The sequence below is a fragment of the Rhodnius prolixus genome, unplaced genomic scaffold (genome assembly GCF_049639745.1).
Source record: "Rhodnius prolixus isolate KJV_2025 unplaced genomic scaffold, Rpr scaffold_1, whole genome shotgun sequence".
NCBI lineage: Eukaryota > Metazoa > Arthropoda > Insecta > Hemiptera > Reduviidae > Rhodnius > Rhodnius prolixus.
The window spans coordinates 53,282,757-53,298,249 of NW_027411581.1; the positions used below are offsets into that span (position 1 = coordinate 53,282,757).

At 33.7% G+C, this 15,493-nt stretch overlaps 1 protein-coding gene across 1 annotated transcript; it reads right to left on the reverse strand.

Annotated features, from left to right (window-relative positions):
* Positions 1–898: 898 nt before the first annotated feature.
* Positions 899–13,215, reverse strand: LOC141461927 (oligopeptidase A). Its single transcript, XM_074143407.1, has 14 exons — positions 13,012–13,215; positions 12,756–12,916; positions 12,067–12,278; positions 11,697–11,864; positions 10,512–10,600; positions 9,049–9,228; positions 8,675–8,790; positions 8,453–8,579; positions 4,458–4,661; positions 4,193–4,364; positions 4,007–4,119; positions 3,358–3,516; positions 3,054–3,266; positions 899–1,169 (listed from the first exon to the last, which is right to left on the reverse strand). The coding sequence occupies exons 1-14, from the start codon at positions 13,095–13,097 to the stop codon at positions 1,043–1,045; spliced, it is 2,127 nt and encodes a 708-aa protein (XP_073999508.1). The 5' UTR covers positions 13,098–13,215; the 3' UTR covers positions 899–1,042.
* Positions 13,216–15,493: the final 2,278 nt, after the last annotated feature.

A 15,493-nucleotide genomic window follows, 5' to 3' on the forward strand; every position in this document is an offset into this window, starting at 1 on the left:
TTTCTCTAATATTTCATTTTTCATACAAAATCTAAAGGACGTTCAGAGTCTCCTTTCATCGTAATGGAATATTCTCAGCCAAATCGCCACTCCACTAAGCTCAAGTACGAATTTCCTGCAAAAATTTAAACGTTTCGCAAATAAATGGCATTTTTTAACCAAAATCTGGGTGGACGCACAAGTTCTGCGATCTCAGAGATACTCAGCAAAACAACCTCTTTAGTCTGTTACTAACGAACTTCCTAATAATAATTCCCGACGTAAAGAGGCATATTATTAGCCCCAATAGCCAAGCCAATAATCAATATTTTAGCCTAATTCAATCCTATGGTATTCATCCAGTATTCATAATTTTTGTGCTTCAAATTTTTTGGATGCATTACTGCAACATCAGAATATTGTTGTCTTAAAAAATTATGTCTTCTGAGGGTAACACGGGAATCTTTCTGGTACAAGCAGTTTGACGTCTCATTAAACTCGTGTCCTGAATGTACGAAACCCAGACAATAATAACCAATATCCAGCAGAATACTCAGGTACTGCCTTGAATTAACTTCGTACAACTTGATAATAGATCTGCTGAAATGCTTCAGTAAATACCAAATACTTCAGTTGATACCAAATATTTTTTATGTCGAACTTTTAAGTCCTACTCCAATATAAATGATTACCTGACTCTCAATTAAAATGTAGATAAACGTTCATTCAACCGTTCACTGTCTACAACTTAAAATGTTCAAGGATTTAGCAAATACAATAAACATTGATAAGTTCATATGTTTTTATTAATTTTTTAAATGAATATTTACAGATCAACTTTTTTAACCCTCTGTGATTTGCACATTTCTTTACAATCTACAAAAGACACAATTAATCCAGATTCTAGATCGACAATATCATACAATTTAACCTGATTTCTATTTATTCAAAGTAACTAATTCGAAAATATTTCTACACTAAACAGTATTCGATCAGATAAAAAAAAGAAGATAAACAATAAATATTCCTTTTAAATTAATAATAAAAATAAATAAAAAAAGTTCTATTCTGCTGAATCGGGAAAAGTAGTAGCTATGAAAGCCTCCGGCGTTGGATCTCTACCTTGAAATCTTCTAAACACTTCGCTGGGATGACAACTGCCGCCAAATGCGAGAAAGGTATCACGAAATCTAAATAAAGACAAAAAAAAATCAATTATTTAGGTCTTATTTCATTTATTTACTTGAATTAAAGAAATAAAAAATTAATAAGCGCTAGTTCGTCTCCTTAGACGAGAAATAGGATTGAAGATTACTTGTAGAGAGGTCTCATAAAGAATCTAAGCTACAATTCTAAATAGAACGAAGAGAGATTCTGGCTAGGTACCTACATATTTGCACTATTTCCTGTATCTCTCATACTTTTTCTTGATCTACATTGTATGTAGCAAAAGAAACTAGTGAAATATATAATATACATACATATACAGGGTGTCCCAAGCTATATGGATAACGACTTTTTCTCGGAAACTAAGATAGTTAGAAAAAAACTAAAAAGTACGTGTCCCCTTTGATTTTTGTTAAAAATCCAAATTAAATATGTACATTTTTTTCGTTGCTTCCAGAAGCGAGATACAGGCACCAACTTCATTTTTTCAAATAGGGAGGTGTGGTTTTTATTTAAGAAATACATTCCTCTATTTTTTAAAAAATATCCAAAATAAACATTTTTTGAACATTACATTTCCGGTTTCATACTTCTAGTGTAATGCAGAATCAAAAAAGTTAACGAAATATTTTCCTGAAGTAAAAGAAAGTAAAATCTAGATCATTGAATGAAATTGAAAGAGCACAATTTTATGTACTGGATAACTGTGCTTTTATTGGTGAGGGAGTGGCTTACGGTGTCACTACGTCATCAGCTAAATCCGCCTACTTCACACATCCCGTTCGCCAATGAGATTAGCCAATCGTTTTTGGTAATTATTTCTAGGAAAAATACTATTTAAATTTTTTTCCTAAATTTTCCCTATAGGTATTTGATAAATTATCGAATAATGCAATAAAAATTGATATCGTAAACATATCCAAAATAAACATGGTTTGAACATTATATTTCCGGTTTCTTAGTTCTAGTGTAATGCAGAATCAAAAAAGTTAACGAAATATTTTCCTGAAGTAAAAGAAAGTAAATCTAGATCATACAATGAAAGTGAAAGAGCACCATTTTATGTACTGGATAACTGTGCTTTTATTGGTGAGGGAGTGGCTTACGGTGTCACTACGTCATCAGCTACAGTCCGCCTACTTCACACATCCCGTTCGCCAATGAAATTAGCCAATTGTTTTTAGTAATTATTTCTAGGAAAAATACTATTTAAATTTTTTTTACTAATTTTTCCCCCATTGGCAGGAAAGAGCATGTCTATGCATCTCTAATGGTGGAGTCCATTTCGAGTATGACTGTAATATTAATGAGGAGTAAAATTTATAATAAAATAGTACTTTTCTTTTTATTCAATCAAAAAACCGTTATAATATTATCATTTTGAAATTTCTTATAAGAATCATGTTTTTATTCATAACTTGTAAAATATCGCTCACAGAAAAAAACCGTTCGAGTAAATTTTTCTTAAAAAAAAAAAAAAAAATAGAGGAATCTATTTCTGAAATAAAAACCACACCTTCCTATTTGAAAAAATGAAGTTGGTGCCTGTATCTCGCTTCTGGTAGCAACGGAAAAAATTTGCAAATTAAATTTGATTTTCTAACAAAAAACTAAGGAGACACGTAATTTTTAGTTTTTTTCTAACTATCTTAGTTTCCGAGAAAAAGTCGTTATCCATATAGCTTGGGACACCCCGTATATACATGAATAAGTAACTGCCAGTTTCAGTCATGATATTAATTTTATTATGCCGAGCTTTCGACCTAGGGACTAGGTCATCTTCAGGGCTAATTGACAATGTAATATTTTACTACAATAAAGGGTTGGTGTGTCTTCTGTCTTGACTGCTCATGGAAATCCAGCCGCTCTAACAAATTATAAAACATTACTTAAATTATAGAACATACCTGTCACCAATTACTTTAGGATCCGGATCCGTTTTGAAAGTATTAAAAGCATCAGTAGCTAAAATTTTGGACCACAGTTTTGAATATACGGCACAAGACATTCCTTGTGATATTGAAGTGGTAAAACTAAGCGGATGTGCATCGTATTTGTGCAATGGTAAGCAAAAATGTTCTGGCCACAAACGTTTCGTTACACCTAACCAAAACTCTTTACTGAAATTTAATTAAAATAAAGAAAAAAAAAAAATCATTAATTCTGATGATAAGTGAACTCAAACAAAAGTCAAGTTAATAAATATGTTACCTGGTATGTAGATGAATATCTAAATTAGCTAAATAGATTTCATTACACACATGAAATCCTGGCATATGTTCTAAAATTGGTGAAAGATTTGAAACTGGAATTGTCTCTTTTGTATTATAGTGACCTGATATTTCTTTAACAACTTCAGGATCTGTTAATCTGTAAAACATAAAAATAATTATGATTTATTTAGTTTTTTCAAATCCTTATTGTTTCATATTTTTACTTAGAAATATGTATAACAAAATTTAAAAGCTGTCTCCGGTGGTGTCACTAAGAGTAAGCAGAGAAAAATTTCGTTTTTAAAGAGTTAAATTTCTAGTATAGGATGTTCTTTCTATCTTATTTGGGCCGATGTTGGAGGGGCTCTTGAGTGTTGGGCATTAGACAGTGTCTCTGACTAAATGGCGAAGTGCGGGCGGATGACCCAATGGGTACCTTCACACTTTTTATACTGTGGATCTGGGAGATGTAGTGACTTAGAGGCAGCATGCGATGTACATATCTACTCCACTAGCCTGGGCTACCTCACCAGAACAAGGTAAATCTTTTTGAGTCCAGCTGGATGTGGGCCAGTTCGTGGATATTATTTAGTAAAAGAAATTAAAAATAATAATGAAAAGATAAAGCAAAGAAATAAATTACTTACAACAATGACATAAAGTTACTGACAATATGCACGGCATCCCATTCAACATTATTTAAACCAGAAACTTCTAAATAATTAACTGCGCTCAAAACTTGTTGTAGTGCTTCTCCAAACTGAAAAGCAACATACAGTTAAAAAATTCATAAAAAGATATAATATTTATATTTCAAATAATTATTTACACACCTTACTAAATAACATGGTCACATCTTTCAATGTGAGCAGCGAAGGCAGTTTGCTCGACTGAGGGGCAGGAAGGTTTAATATGAGGGCTGCGATTGGTGGACTAGGACCTAATGCTCTCGCTTTTGGCCGCATGGATATTACTTGTCCTACTTCAGTAAATAATTTACTATCCCTAAAAAAGAAATCAATAAATTAAAAATAAATTATTATACAAAGCAGAAAGTAATCTAATTTTATAAATTAATTTACAGAACATATTTCTTACCTGCGAAATGGATCTAAATAGATAATAGCCACTGGTTTTGCATTATCTAATTCATAAATTTTATAAACTTTACAATCTGGATGCCATGTAGTAATATCGGCTGCTTCCTCAATTTTCAAATTAAAACAATTTGACACAGTTTTCAGAAGACCGTTCAATACTTTCTCATATGGAAAGAATTCTTTCATCTTCTGATCGTCCCAACTTTAAAATAATAATAAATTAACATCATGTCCAATAAATAAAATTTTAACAACCTTATGAAAACTGAAGGTAAAAAATCTGATAATTTGTTTTTTTAAATATTGAAAAGAAGGTCTGCGATCCAGCCAGATTTGCTAAATTGAGTTTTTACTGCAGATACATATGTTATGTCCGAAAAAGATTTAAACAAAGAAGAGAGTTAAATATCTTTAAATACTTATAAATATGCCTAGAGAACAAAATAGTACTCCAAAATTCCAAAATACACTTTATTAAAATTATTGCAAATGCAACTATATCAATATCTAGTTGTATCTGGCCCCGCAAGGGGTGGTTGATGCATGCAACCACTTGGGGAGCAGCGCCCCCACGGGTCACCACAGCTCAGTACACCATGCTCGCTCATTGGGACAGTACACTATACACTTACACAAGCACACCCTACGCTACAGACAAGGTCATGGACAGTACACAACCTAGGGCCACCGTCCCTAGGAAACCACCCCGGACGGGGGAGTCGGTTCGAAGGCTCTAAGGTAGCAGCCCTACCATCGAACTCGGATGCTGAGGGCCGATAACCCTCACATCCTAAACTACCTTATCATGAAACCTCAAAATGAAATAGCCGGATCGATCTCAAGGAAACGACTTGGCCGTCAAAAGGATTTAAATTTCGGATATTGGAATGTTTTATCTCTGTATAGACCTGGAGCACTTCAAGTGCTCCTAAATAACATTGACGAATATAAGTTGGACATAACAGCCGTCCAGGAGATGCGGTGGACTGGACACGGAATTATTGAAAAGAAATGCCACACTGTCTATTATAGTTGCGATGATAAGCATCATATGTTTGGAACCGGGTTTATTGTTCGGAAGAAGGTAAGGCCACTTGTCATAGGTTTTAAACCTATAAGCTCCCGGATCTGCTACCTGAGACTGAAGGGAAAGTTTTTTAACTATAGCCTCATCAATGCTCACGCCCCTACTGAAACATCGGAAGAAACCGAGAAAGATGAATTCTACGAGCTACTTGAAAGAACGGTAGACGCATGCCCTAGAGCTGATACAAAGGTAATAATGGGTGATTTCAACTCCAAAATTGGTAACGAAAGTGTATTCTTCCCGACTATTGGCCAGCATAGCCTGCATACTGAAACTAATGATAATGGGCAAAGGCTAATAAGCCTTGCTGCGTCTAGAGGACTTGTTCTTGGAAGTACACTCTTTCCTCACAAAAACATACACAAAGGTACCTGGAGATCTCCAGATGGGACTACCATAAATCAAATCGATCATATTCTGATAAGCGCAAGGCATCGGTCGAACCTGATAAATGTTAGAACATATAGAGGCGCTAATATCGACTCTGACCATTTTCTTAGTATTGCCCGAATACGAGCAAGAATAGCTAATGTTAACACAAGAAGTGAAAGACAGATAGTTAAAAGATATGCCGTTGGCAAACTAAAGGAATTGGATGTACGCAAGGCGTATGAGGAGAAAATAAGTGAAAGGATTATAAGTTTGGAAGTCCCAGTCGGTAGTAATATTGATTACAGATGGAATAAATGTAAAGAAGCTCTGGAAGCGGCTGCAGAAGAAGTGATAGGCCAACAGAGGAGGCAAACCAGGGCTCCCTGGTTTGATGAGGAGTGTCAAATAGTGACGGCTGCAAAAAATGAATCCTACAAGAAAATGCTTCAAAAGAGGCACACGCGAGCTGCTACTGAGGAGTATCGTGAGAAAAGAAGAGTTGAAAAGAAAATGCACAGAAGGAAAAAGAGGGAATGGGAGAATAAGGAACTAAAGGAAATAGAGGAACATAGGAGTTCAAACGAGGTTAGGAAGTTTTACCAAAAGATTAATAAGGGGCGTAAACCTTTTACATCGGTGGTTGCAGCCTGTAGGGATGAAAATGATGTTCTTTTAACGGGGAAGAAAGACATCCTAGATAGGTGGAAGAGATACTTTGAAGATCTCCTCTCCGAAACGGGAGAAAACTACATTGGTGAGGATGTGTCATCATTTATTTGTAATACTAATGATGAATTGGAACCGCCTGATGAAGAAGAAATACAGGAAGCAATAGGAAAGCTTAAGAATAATAAGGCCCCAGGGTTCGATGAACTCCCAGCCGAACTGTACAAATATGGGAATAATGAACTAGCTAAAACCCTGCGTGAATTATTTTTGAATATTTGGACAGAGGAAATAATGCCTAAAGAATGGAGCAGGTCAGTGATATGCCCTATATACAAGAAAGGTGACATGCTAAACTGCGGTAACTACAGAGGAATCTCCCTACTCCCATGCGCATATAAAATATTCTCAAATATCCTTTTTAGGAGGCTACTGCCGTTGGCAGAGCGGGAGATTGGTAAATATCAATGTGGCTTTAGGAGAGGAAAGTCAACGATTGATCAGATATTCTCCCTCAGAATGATGCTCGAAAAGACGAGGGAGTACAATGTTAAAACTCACCATCTATTCATAGATTTTAAATCCGCATATGATAGTATTAACAGGGATCAGTTGTACAGAGCAATGATAGAAATGAATATACCCCCAAAGTTAGTACGCCTCATAAGGATGACTATGAGTAGAGCGGAGTGTGTTGTGCGCGTACAGGGAGATTTATCAAAAGAGTTTACGCCAAATAAAGGACTGCGGCAGGGAGACGCCTTAGCATGCCTCCTATTTAACTTGGCTCTGGAGAAAGCCGTGAGAGACTCTGGTATACAGACCAGTGGCACTTTAATAAATAAGACGGTCCAGATTCTTGCATACGCTGATGACATTGACATTATGGCAAGATCAATGAATGCCATGAAGGAAGCGTTTCTGTCCCTGGAAGCAGCAGCTAGCCGACTAGGACTGGTAATTAATGAAGCGAAGACCAAGTATATGCGCACGGGAGGTGGCTCCACCACCCAAGTGCAGCACTTGAGCATCGCACATTATAAATTTGAGAAGGTTGATGAGTTTACATATCTTGGGTCACTGGTAAACAGTGAGAACCAGGTTGGTTCAGAAATAAAAAAGAGGATCATGGCCGCTAACAAATGTTACTTTGGCCTAGTAAGGCATGTAAAAAGTAAACTCATCTCTCGGGACACAAAAGCCCTTCTCTATAAAACCCTCATCCGACCAGTGCTGAGTTATGGTTCCGAAGCGTGGGCAATGACCAGGGCAGATGAACGGGCCCTTTCGCTCTTTGAACGGAAGGTGCTCCGTAGAATCTATGGTCCTACACGCGACGGACCGAATTGGAGAATTGGGAAAAATCAGGAATTGTACACTCTCTTCACGGATCCTGATATAGTAAAAGTAATAAAGCTTGGTAGACTGCGATGGGCAGGACACATAGCTAGGATGAGTGAAGATGAGATTCCTAAGAAAGTGCTGGAAGGAAACATGCAAGGATCCAGGAGGGTAGGCAGGCCAAAGCTGCGCTGGGAGGATAGTGTGGCAAAGGATGCTGCATCTTTGCTAAGATTCCGAAACTGGAGGGCGGCTGCGCAGCAAAGAGACGCCTGGCGGGCACGTCTTGAGGAGGCCAAGACTCTGCATGAGTTGTAGCGCCAGTTAAGAAGAAGAAGAAGTTGTATCTGGACTTCTGAAGTCGAAGCTTGCCAAAAAAAACAACACATAGAGAGTAAGCGCAAAAATTACTTTTGTCCCCTAATCAAAGAACCTTAAAATTCATATACATATCTCCGGTAAAAACTCAGTAACAGTTCCTCTGACAAGAGACAGGAAAATTCCAAACTTCTTGAATAAAAACTTACTGGTACATAGAAATCTTCTGCTTTCTCTCCCAAAATGGTATGTCCCACAATTCTAATGTTCCATCAAAACCTCTTTCTTCGGCGAAACTTTGTAATGAGTTTAATTCATTTTCTTGATATGGTCTGGCTGTTTTTGTTTTTTTTCAAGTTGGAAAACAAGACAAAGTGATTACAAGCTTAAAGAAATTTTCTGAAATAGGGACATTTATAAAAAATAATTACCAATTTCCAGAATTTTTCCGAGAGTATTTTGAATATTTTCAACTGTACCAGCCATTTTGGTTTCCATAGACATTTCGGCAAAAGAGCCATAACCAAGAACTTTAGCCATATCTCTCCTAAAATAAAATTTTGATGATTTAAGAACTTTTCAATAATTTTCGGCCACACATTAAAATTTTAATTTAAAGTAAAATTTAATTTTGCAATATCTCAGAACACAGATTAGATTCTAGTAGTAATAAACACTCATTAACAAATAATATAATTTCAGCAAGAAAGAAAAATGTAACTTTTGAAAGTATTTCAATTTAAAATACTTTAAGAAAAACTTTTAAAAATAATTAAATTCCTAAATGTTCAATATTGTGTCTTACCTAAGTAAACGTATTTTTTCTAGGTATTGAGAGTTATTCAATTCTCTAGGACCTTCAAAAGAAGCAACTTGTCTACTTGCCAACCAAGCATTCCATCTTAGATTACGATCTGGGCAATGCTGCAAGAACTTGTCCAAAATTTTGAGGGATATCTTCCATGGTCCCTTGTAAGGATCTTTACTATAAGTAAGATTATTTTTTATTTATTTAAGATTGGTTTTTTTATAGATTAAAAAAAAAGAAAAGTTACACAGTCTAATTTAAGCACATCCCTTTCCGACATTATTTCTGATCTTATAATCATATGTCAGGCGTTAGATTCTACATTTTCTTAGCCCTGGCTAAATGGAAAGTTTGCAACATTTAATAAAATTTTTAAATGGAAGAATATCTAATAATTAATTAAATCAAATGTACAAAAAAGCTAAATGGCGAAACGCTAATGAAAAAAAAAGTTATAGCACTTTTTCTTACACCAGTTTGTCAAGTTAAATTTGTTGTCACTAAATTTAACTGTAAAGATTGTAAGCTCTCCAAATTACATTGACTTTTACTGTACTTAAGGATTTTGATGAAGAAAATGTGATATCACTCCCCGAAAAATCCTAGCTCTTGAAAAAACTATTCAAACCGAAGTTATACCCCATCATGTGCTGCGTTAATGATCAAATAAAATCGACAACCGTGATGGCAATTAAAGAAAACGAAGTAGCTTCGGTGTACCCTCATTTCCGGAGAACTAACATTCTTTCAATTCGGAATAGGCTCACTTCATTCCCCCCCCCCACAAACTCTCACTTCATCTCTCTTCAAAATTGTAATTTGGCGGAGAGATTATTTCGCCTCTAATTGATTTATATTGCTTAACAGAATCATATTAACAATAATTTTACATAATATTAAAGGCAACTATCTTTTTAAAAGAATTTTAAGTTTTAAGAAAATTTAATCACGTAAATAGGAAGGCCTCGTGAGAGTCACATTTGATCTTTTAAAATGTATCCGCCAAACGCTGTTAGCTAGGGCCATTTTGAACGAGAATTTTACAAGGAAAAATTTGGCTGGAATTTTCTACTGTAAAATTTGTAAGTGAAAGAAGAAACACTGTGTCACGGTGCAAAAAGAATGTTTCAAGTCATATTCAAGATATTGATTTAGAATATTGTTATTTTGTTATTTAAATCATGATAGCCATATCTAGGAATTTATTTTTGATCCATTTCTAGCTTGTTTTTTATTAGGTCGGATGGATGTGAATTCAAAGGAGTTTTGATAACCAAACTTCGCTAACTAGCCTTTCCAGCGACCAACAAAACACCCAACACCAGCTTTTCCCAGAGTTTTCTATTACAGCAAAGAAATGAATAACAAGACAGGGAGACAACTTTCTCCAAATGGAAATTATTAGTAGACCTGAAGACAAAATACTTTTCTATACATGCGCTAATGACTGAGCTTTATACCTGAGTGACATCGCCTGGAGTAAATCTTCTGGAAATTCTCTTGTTATTAAAGGATCACTAATGACGTGTGAATAATTTTGCGAACTAACCTAAAATATTGAGAAATTCAGAATATTATTTTATTACATTAAAATTAATTTTTGTATTACACTAAGTATGGGCATTAACGTAAGCATTGAATGACTATGAAATCGCAGTTGTAATCGCATGACCTAGCTTAGAAAAAAACTGAGATCGTTCTAAAAACTAGACAGCAGATCCAAGCTACTGTCATGATACACTTTGGAGATCTGTCACTTGTCTGCTAGAAGGCGAAGAAGTGTCAAGAGATACGCTTGTATACTAAACTCTGTTTCTGAAAACATGTAATTGGCAGGGTGACGTTCTACAGTACCACCAGGGACAGCTCCCCCGTAGAGATTGCTAGATTAATAAAGCGCAATCTTCGTGGGGAAGGTCGTACGATAGAAACTACAAGTTGTGTTACCGTTACGCGCGATATAAAGCTGATAAGAGAGAAGTAAAAGCCTGAAAATGTTAATTACACCTGATAAAAATTATAAGCGATCCCACCGGGCAATAAAGCATTATCTCTCCATTTTATAGCAACGGAACTGATTATCTAAATAAATGGAGAATTCATAAGAGGCTAGAACTTTGTTAGAAATATTCAAGTTCCATGGTACATATGGCTACAATGTCCATGTACATGGCTATAATTTATTATAGCCTTAAAGATGAAAATGACGGGAATAAAATACAAATTTAAACAGGTTTCCATATTCTTCAACTGAAAACTTGTCTTAAAAACTTCTTATGTCATTTCACTTTTCTGACGGAACGGGCCAAATTTTGTCGATCATTTTCAAAATCTTATAATTACTTCTAAGATTGGTTACAAGGTAACCAGTCCAATACGTTCCTGTTGGGTACAAAACATCTATTTACATACCAACTACGTTTCAGTCACATGAAACGTCAATGTTAAATTTAGATGTAAGAAGCCAAAGTTTAATTGAAACGATAGGTTTTTAAAGACTTTCACAAGTTATTTATTAAAAGAAAATAAAAACCCTACTAAAGATCGTACAAATAATCCGGTGAAACAATCCACAAAAAAGCAATAACTTAAAGCATGAATTTTTTATGGCGATTGAATGAGTAGATCATTAATGTTGTTATTACCTTTACTCGTTGACTAAATTTCGAAGTTTCACTGGCCAAATTTACCAAAATTTCTGCAAACGTTTCCTGGTTATTGCCATCTAAATTCAGTCCATTTAGTTTCCCTTCAACCAAAAACTTGGATACCACTCTTTGTTCTTCTTCTGTCAATTTGCTAACGTCATAATTCTAAAATCAAAAACAAATAAATTAAATAAACCAAGTGTAACATACTTGACAATATCTTTAATTTGAGGAATCCTTCTTCAGAATGTAAGAGAATATTGGTGAAGAGGGATGAGTTGGTGCAGGGTAGCGTAGGTGATAAGACCCACCTCGGACACAGGGCAGAACACTCCATTAACAAATAATAACAATATAAATTTCTAACCTTGAAAAAATTATATATGTGCCTAGAATTATACTTTAAACTTCTAGCTCTTCTTGCTCTTTCATGTAAAGATAAATAACTTTCTGAAGGCATTTTTTTTTTGTCGGCAATATACAATGCCTTTACCAGTCCCCATGTTGATTCTAATTTTGTACCACATTCTTCTACTGGATCAACTATGTCATCAAATAACTCCAATTCATTTTCTTTCTCTGTTGAGAATAAACTGATTCTTTATATAAATATATATACTATATATATATATATATATTACATATATCGATTAAAACACACTAGTCATAAATCCGTAATACAGATTTATAACCGTATAATAGTAAATTGAAAAGTTTAGAAACTAAAAAAACTATTATGGATAGAAATCTATATCACTTTTCTTTTTTATTTCAGTAAATTAAATACCTAGACAGTGCTGCAATTCACTTTAAACCTTAATCAAAATGAGTATCTTAACACTTATTAGGATGCTGGATGGATAATAGCTTCCCGCTTCAAACTACACGTTTAATAAGAGCAAAGAAAAAAAAAAACACTAATCGCTAATGCAAATTTTTCCTCAAGAAAGAATTATTTATTTATAAATACGAAGATACCGGCATTTATTATACCGGTATATATGTAGCAATTACGTAGTTAATTTAAAAAAATCATATAATAAAGAAATTACTTACCAACAATATCATTTTCAACTAACCGAACTCCATGTTCAAAATCCAAAAGATATTTTCCAAGCGTTGTAACACATTTTTCTTGAGTAATATTTTCGATATCTGGTAAACCATTTTTATAGAGTGGATTCTGTTCTAATTGTTCAGGACCAGTTTCTGGTAATCTACATAATAAAAAAATACAATTTTAAAATAACGGTATTGAAGGCAATGTATGTAAGATATTTATAGGAAGATATTTTTTAGAGGAATCACTTACAATACAATATAACCTGTACGTATTTGTTGAAATAATCGTTGTGGCTTATGCAAGCGAAGTCGTCGGCCTAAAATTGATATGGCCATTTCTTGAATTATAGATGTAACATTTAGTTTGAATATTATTGCCTAACAAAATGTAAACGAACACCTTAAACTAACCTTCCTTATCAGGTAACAGACACAGTCTACAGCACTTTCATTAGGGATAAGTTCCAACACTTTCGATAAAATATCAATATCGATTCTCAATACTTTTTTTCTGATAAGATACTGGTTATCGAAAGTTTCTTCTCCCTCCTTAGCTTTTGGTTTTCTATAGAAGGAGGATATTTGGAGAGTTTCTGAGCTATACTCCTCTATCTCTTGTAACGTATCAGATATAAGTTTAATATTCATTCAAAATTTTCAAAAAGTTAGGAAACCATTTTTATTTAAATTAAATACTATTAATTTTGGGTAATTTTTTTTTTTTTTTTGGAAGGGAAACTTGTGACATTTCACTTTATTACACTTTAATTAGGGTTTTGTCTCCAGCACTCAAGTTTACTTAATTAGTAACGTAGTCTTATTTTTCTAATATATTTATTGTGGTTTTAGGGACGGTTCCAAGTTTTGTGAAGCCTTATCAGACCCCTTTGTGAAGGAAATCTTATGGCTACAGCCAACTAGATTAAAAATTATACAGAAAATAAAATGATCTAAACAATACACTTAAGCAAAAATTCCTTATTTTCCATTATTTACAATTCCAACTTCAAATTCAGGATATCCTGTGGCTTAGTTATGAATAGTATCAAGCAAAAATCTTTCCAGTCAAACTAGTCGAAAATTCCTAATTATATCTCTTATTTTGCCATTGTAACTATAAATTCTGGTTAACCGATGTGTCTGGCTTATTCTTTAATACACTGAAGCAGAAATCTCAATGTTTCCAGTCAATCTAGACGATAATTCCCCATTTTTCCTTCTATTTTCACTCTTAACTTCAAATTCGGGCTTCCCTTTGGGTACAATACACGTTCGGCTTTGTTATTTAAAGAATAAAGTAGAAATCTCAATCCTTCCACAAAACAAGATAAGAACTCTTTTTTTTTTCATTAATTTTGCAATCGTAATTTTTAATTAAAGGCTACCCCGGGTGTATAACAAATTTTGGTCTTAGTTATTGATAAACTAACGCTGAAATCAAATACTTTTGTTCAAAACTAGACAAGAATCACTTGTTTCCAATTATTTTGAAACGGTAATTCGAAATTCAGGCGCGTATTCGATTATACACAAAGGGTAGACCGAATTTAAAGTTAAGATTGCAAAATTAATGGACAAGTAGGTAATACTCGTTTAGTTTTTCTGCAAAGTTTGAGATTTCTGCTTTATACATTTAATTACATTTAAGTCAGAGGTGAAATGTATACACAGGGTATTCCTAATTTGAAGTTACGAGTGCAAACTCGTAGTAAAAATGCTTGCCCGATAAGCCGGGTGCTTTCGCTGGCCCTTGTGGTTTCTGTAGGAAATCAGGAATGAGGAGCAATAAACAGATTGTAGGAAATATGAGGATTCTATTCTCATTATTGTTTAATCTTAATAAATTTATTTCCAATAACTTTACACCACAGGCTATCTGTCTCTGCCAAAATTAATGTTGAACAGGATGAGTACTAGAATTATCCTCAGAAACATCAGTAATTTTCATCTTTTTTTAAAAAATTAAACTAATTTGTTGGAAAAATTTATCTACATTATTAATAAAAACGCTAAAAAAAAGTCAATCAAGAACTCTATAAATGAATAATTCATTATTTTGTATAATAAAAAAATTAATGAAATAACTGCCATAATCAAATAAACAATTGGAAAATAGTTCGAAACAGTATCATTTAAAAAGTGTTTTTTTTAATAATTGAATAATGATTTAGGTAACTGAACTTTATTAGTAAATGCTAAATGAAATAAAAGAAATAAGCATTAATGTAACTTTGTATTTTTTAAGTATTTACCTCCACAAAAGATTGTATAATTTACAGTACTCAGTCTAAAGAGGAGAAAGATTATTGCAAATTTCAGTCATAATTTCTTTTTTATATTTTTTCCCTTGCTTTCTACCTAGGGACAAGGTATAAAAAAAATAAAAAAATAATGACTGAAATTGCAATAATCTTTTCTCACCTTTGGATTACTCAGTCACTAAAAAAAGTTCACAGTATTTTCTTTAGTTTTTACTTTTTCTAAAACTATACATTATGATTTTTAAAATTAACATGTACTTTGGGATAAATGTGCATAAAATATTAAATTTTTTAAATAAAAATACAATATTTTAGTCCTCCATCTAAGGAATTATCAAAAGTACGTTTTAATGCTATCTAGCAAAAATTGCTGGAACTAAACTGCTCCTTTACTTTCAATAAGCGCCGCTAGGAAGTGTTAGCATACATTTTTATATTTGTGTTTCTGAATCAGTCATTCTGACACATTAA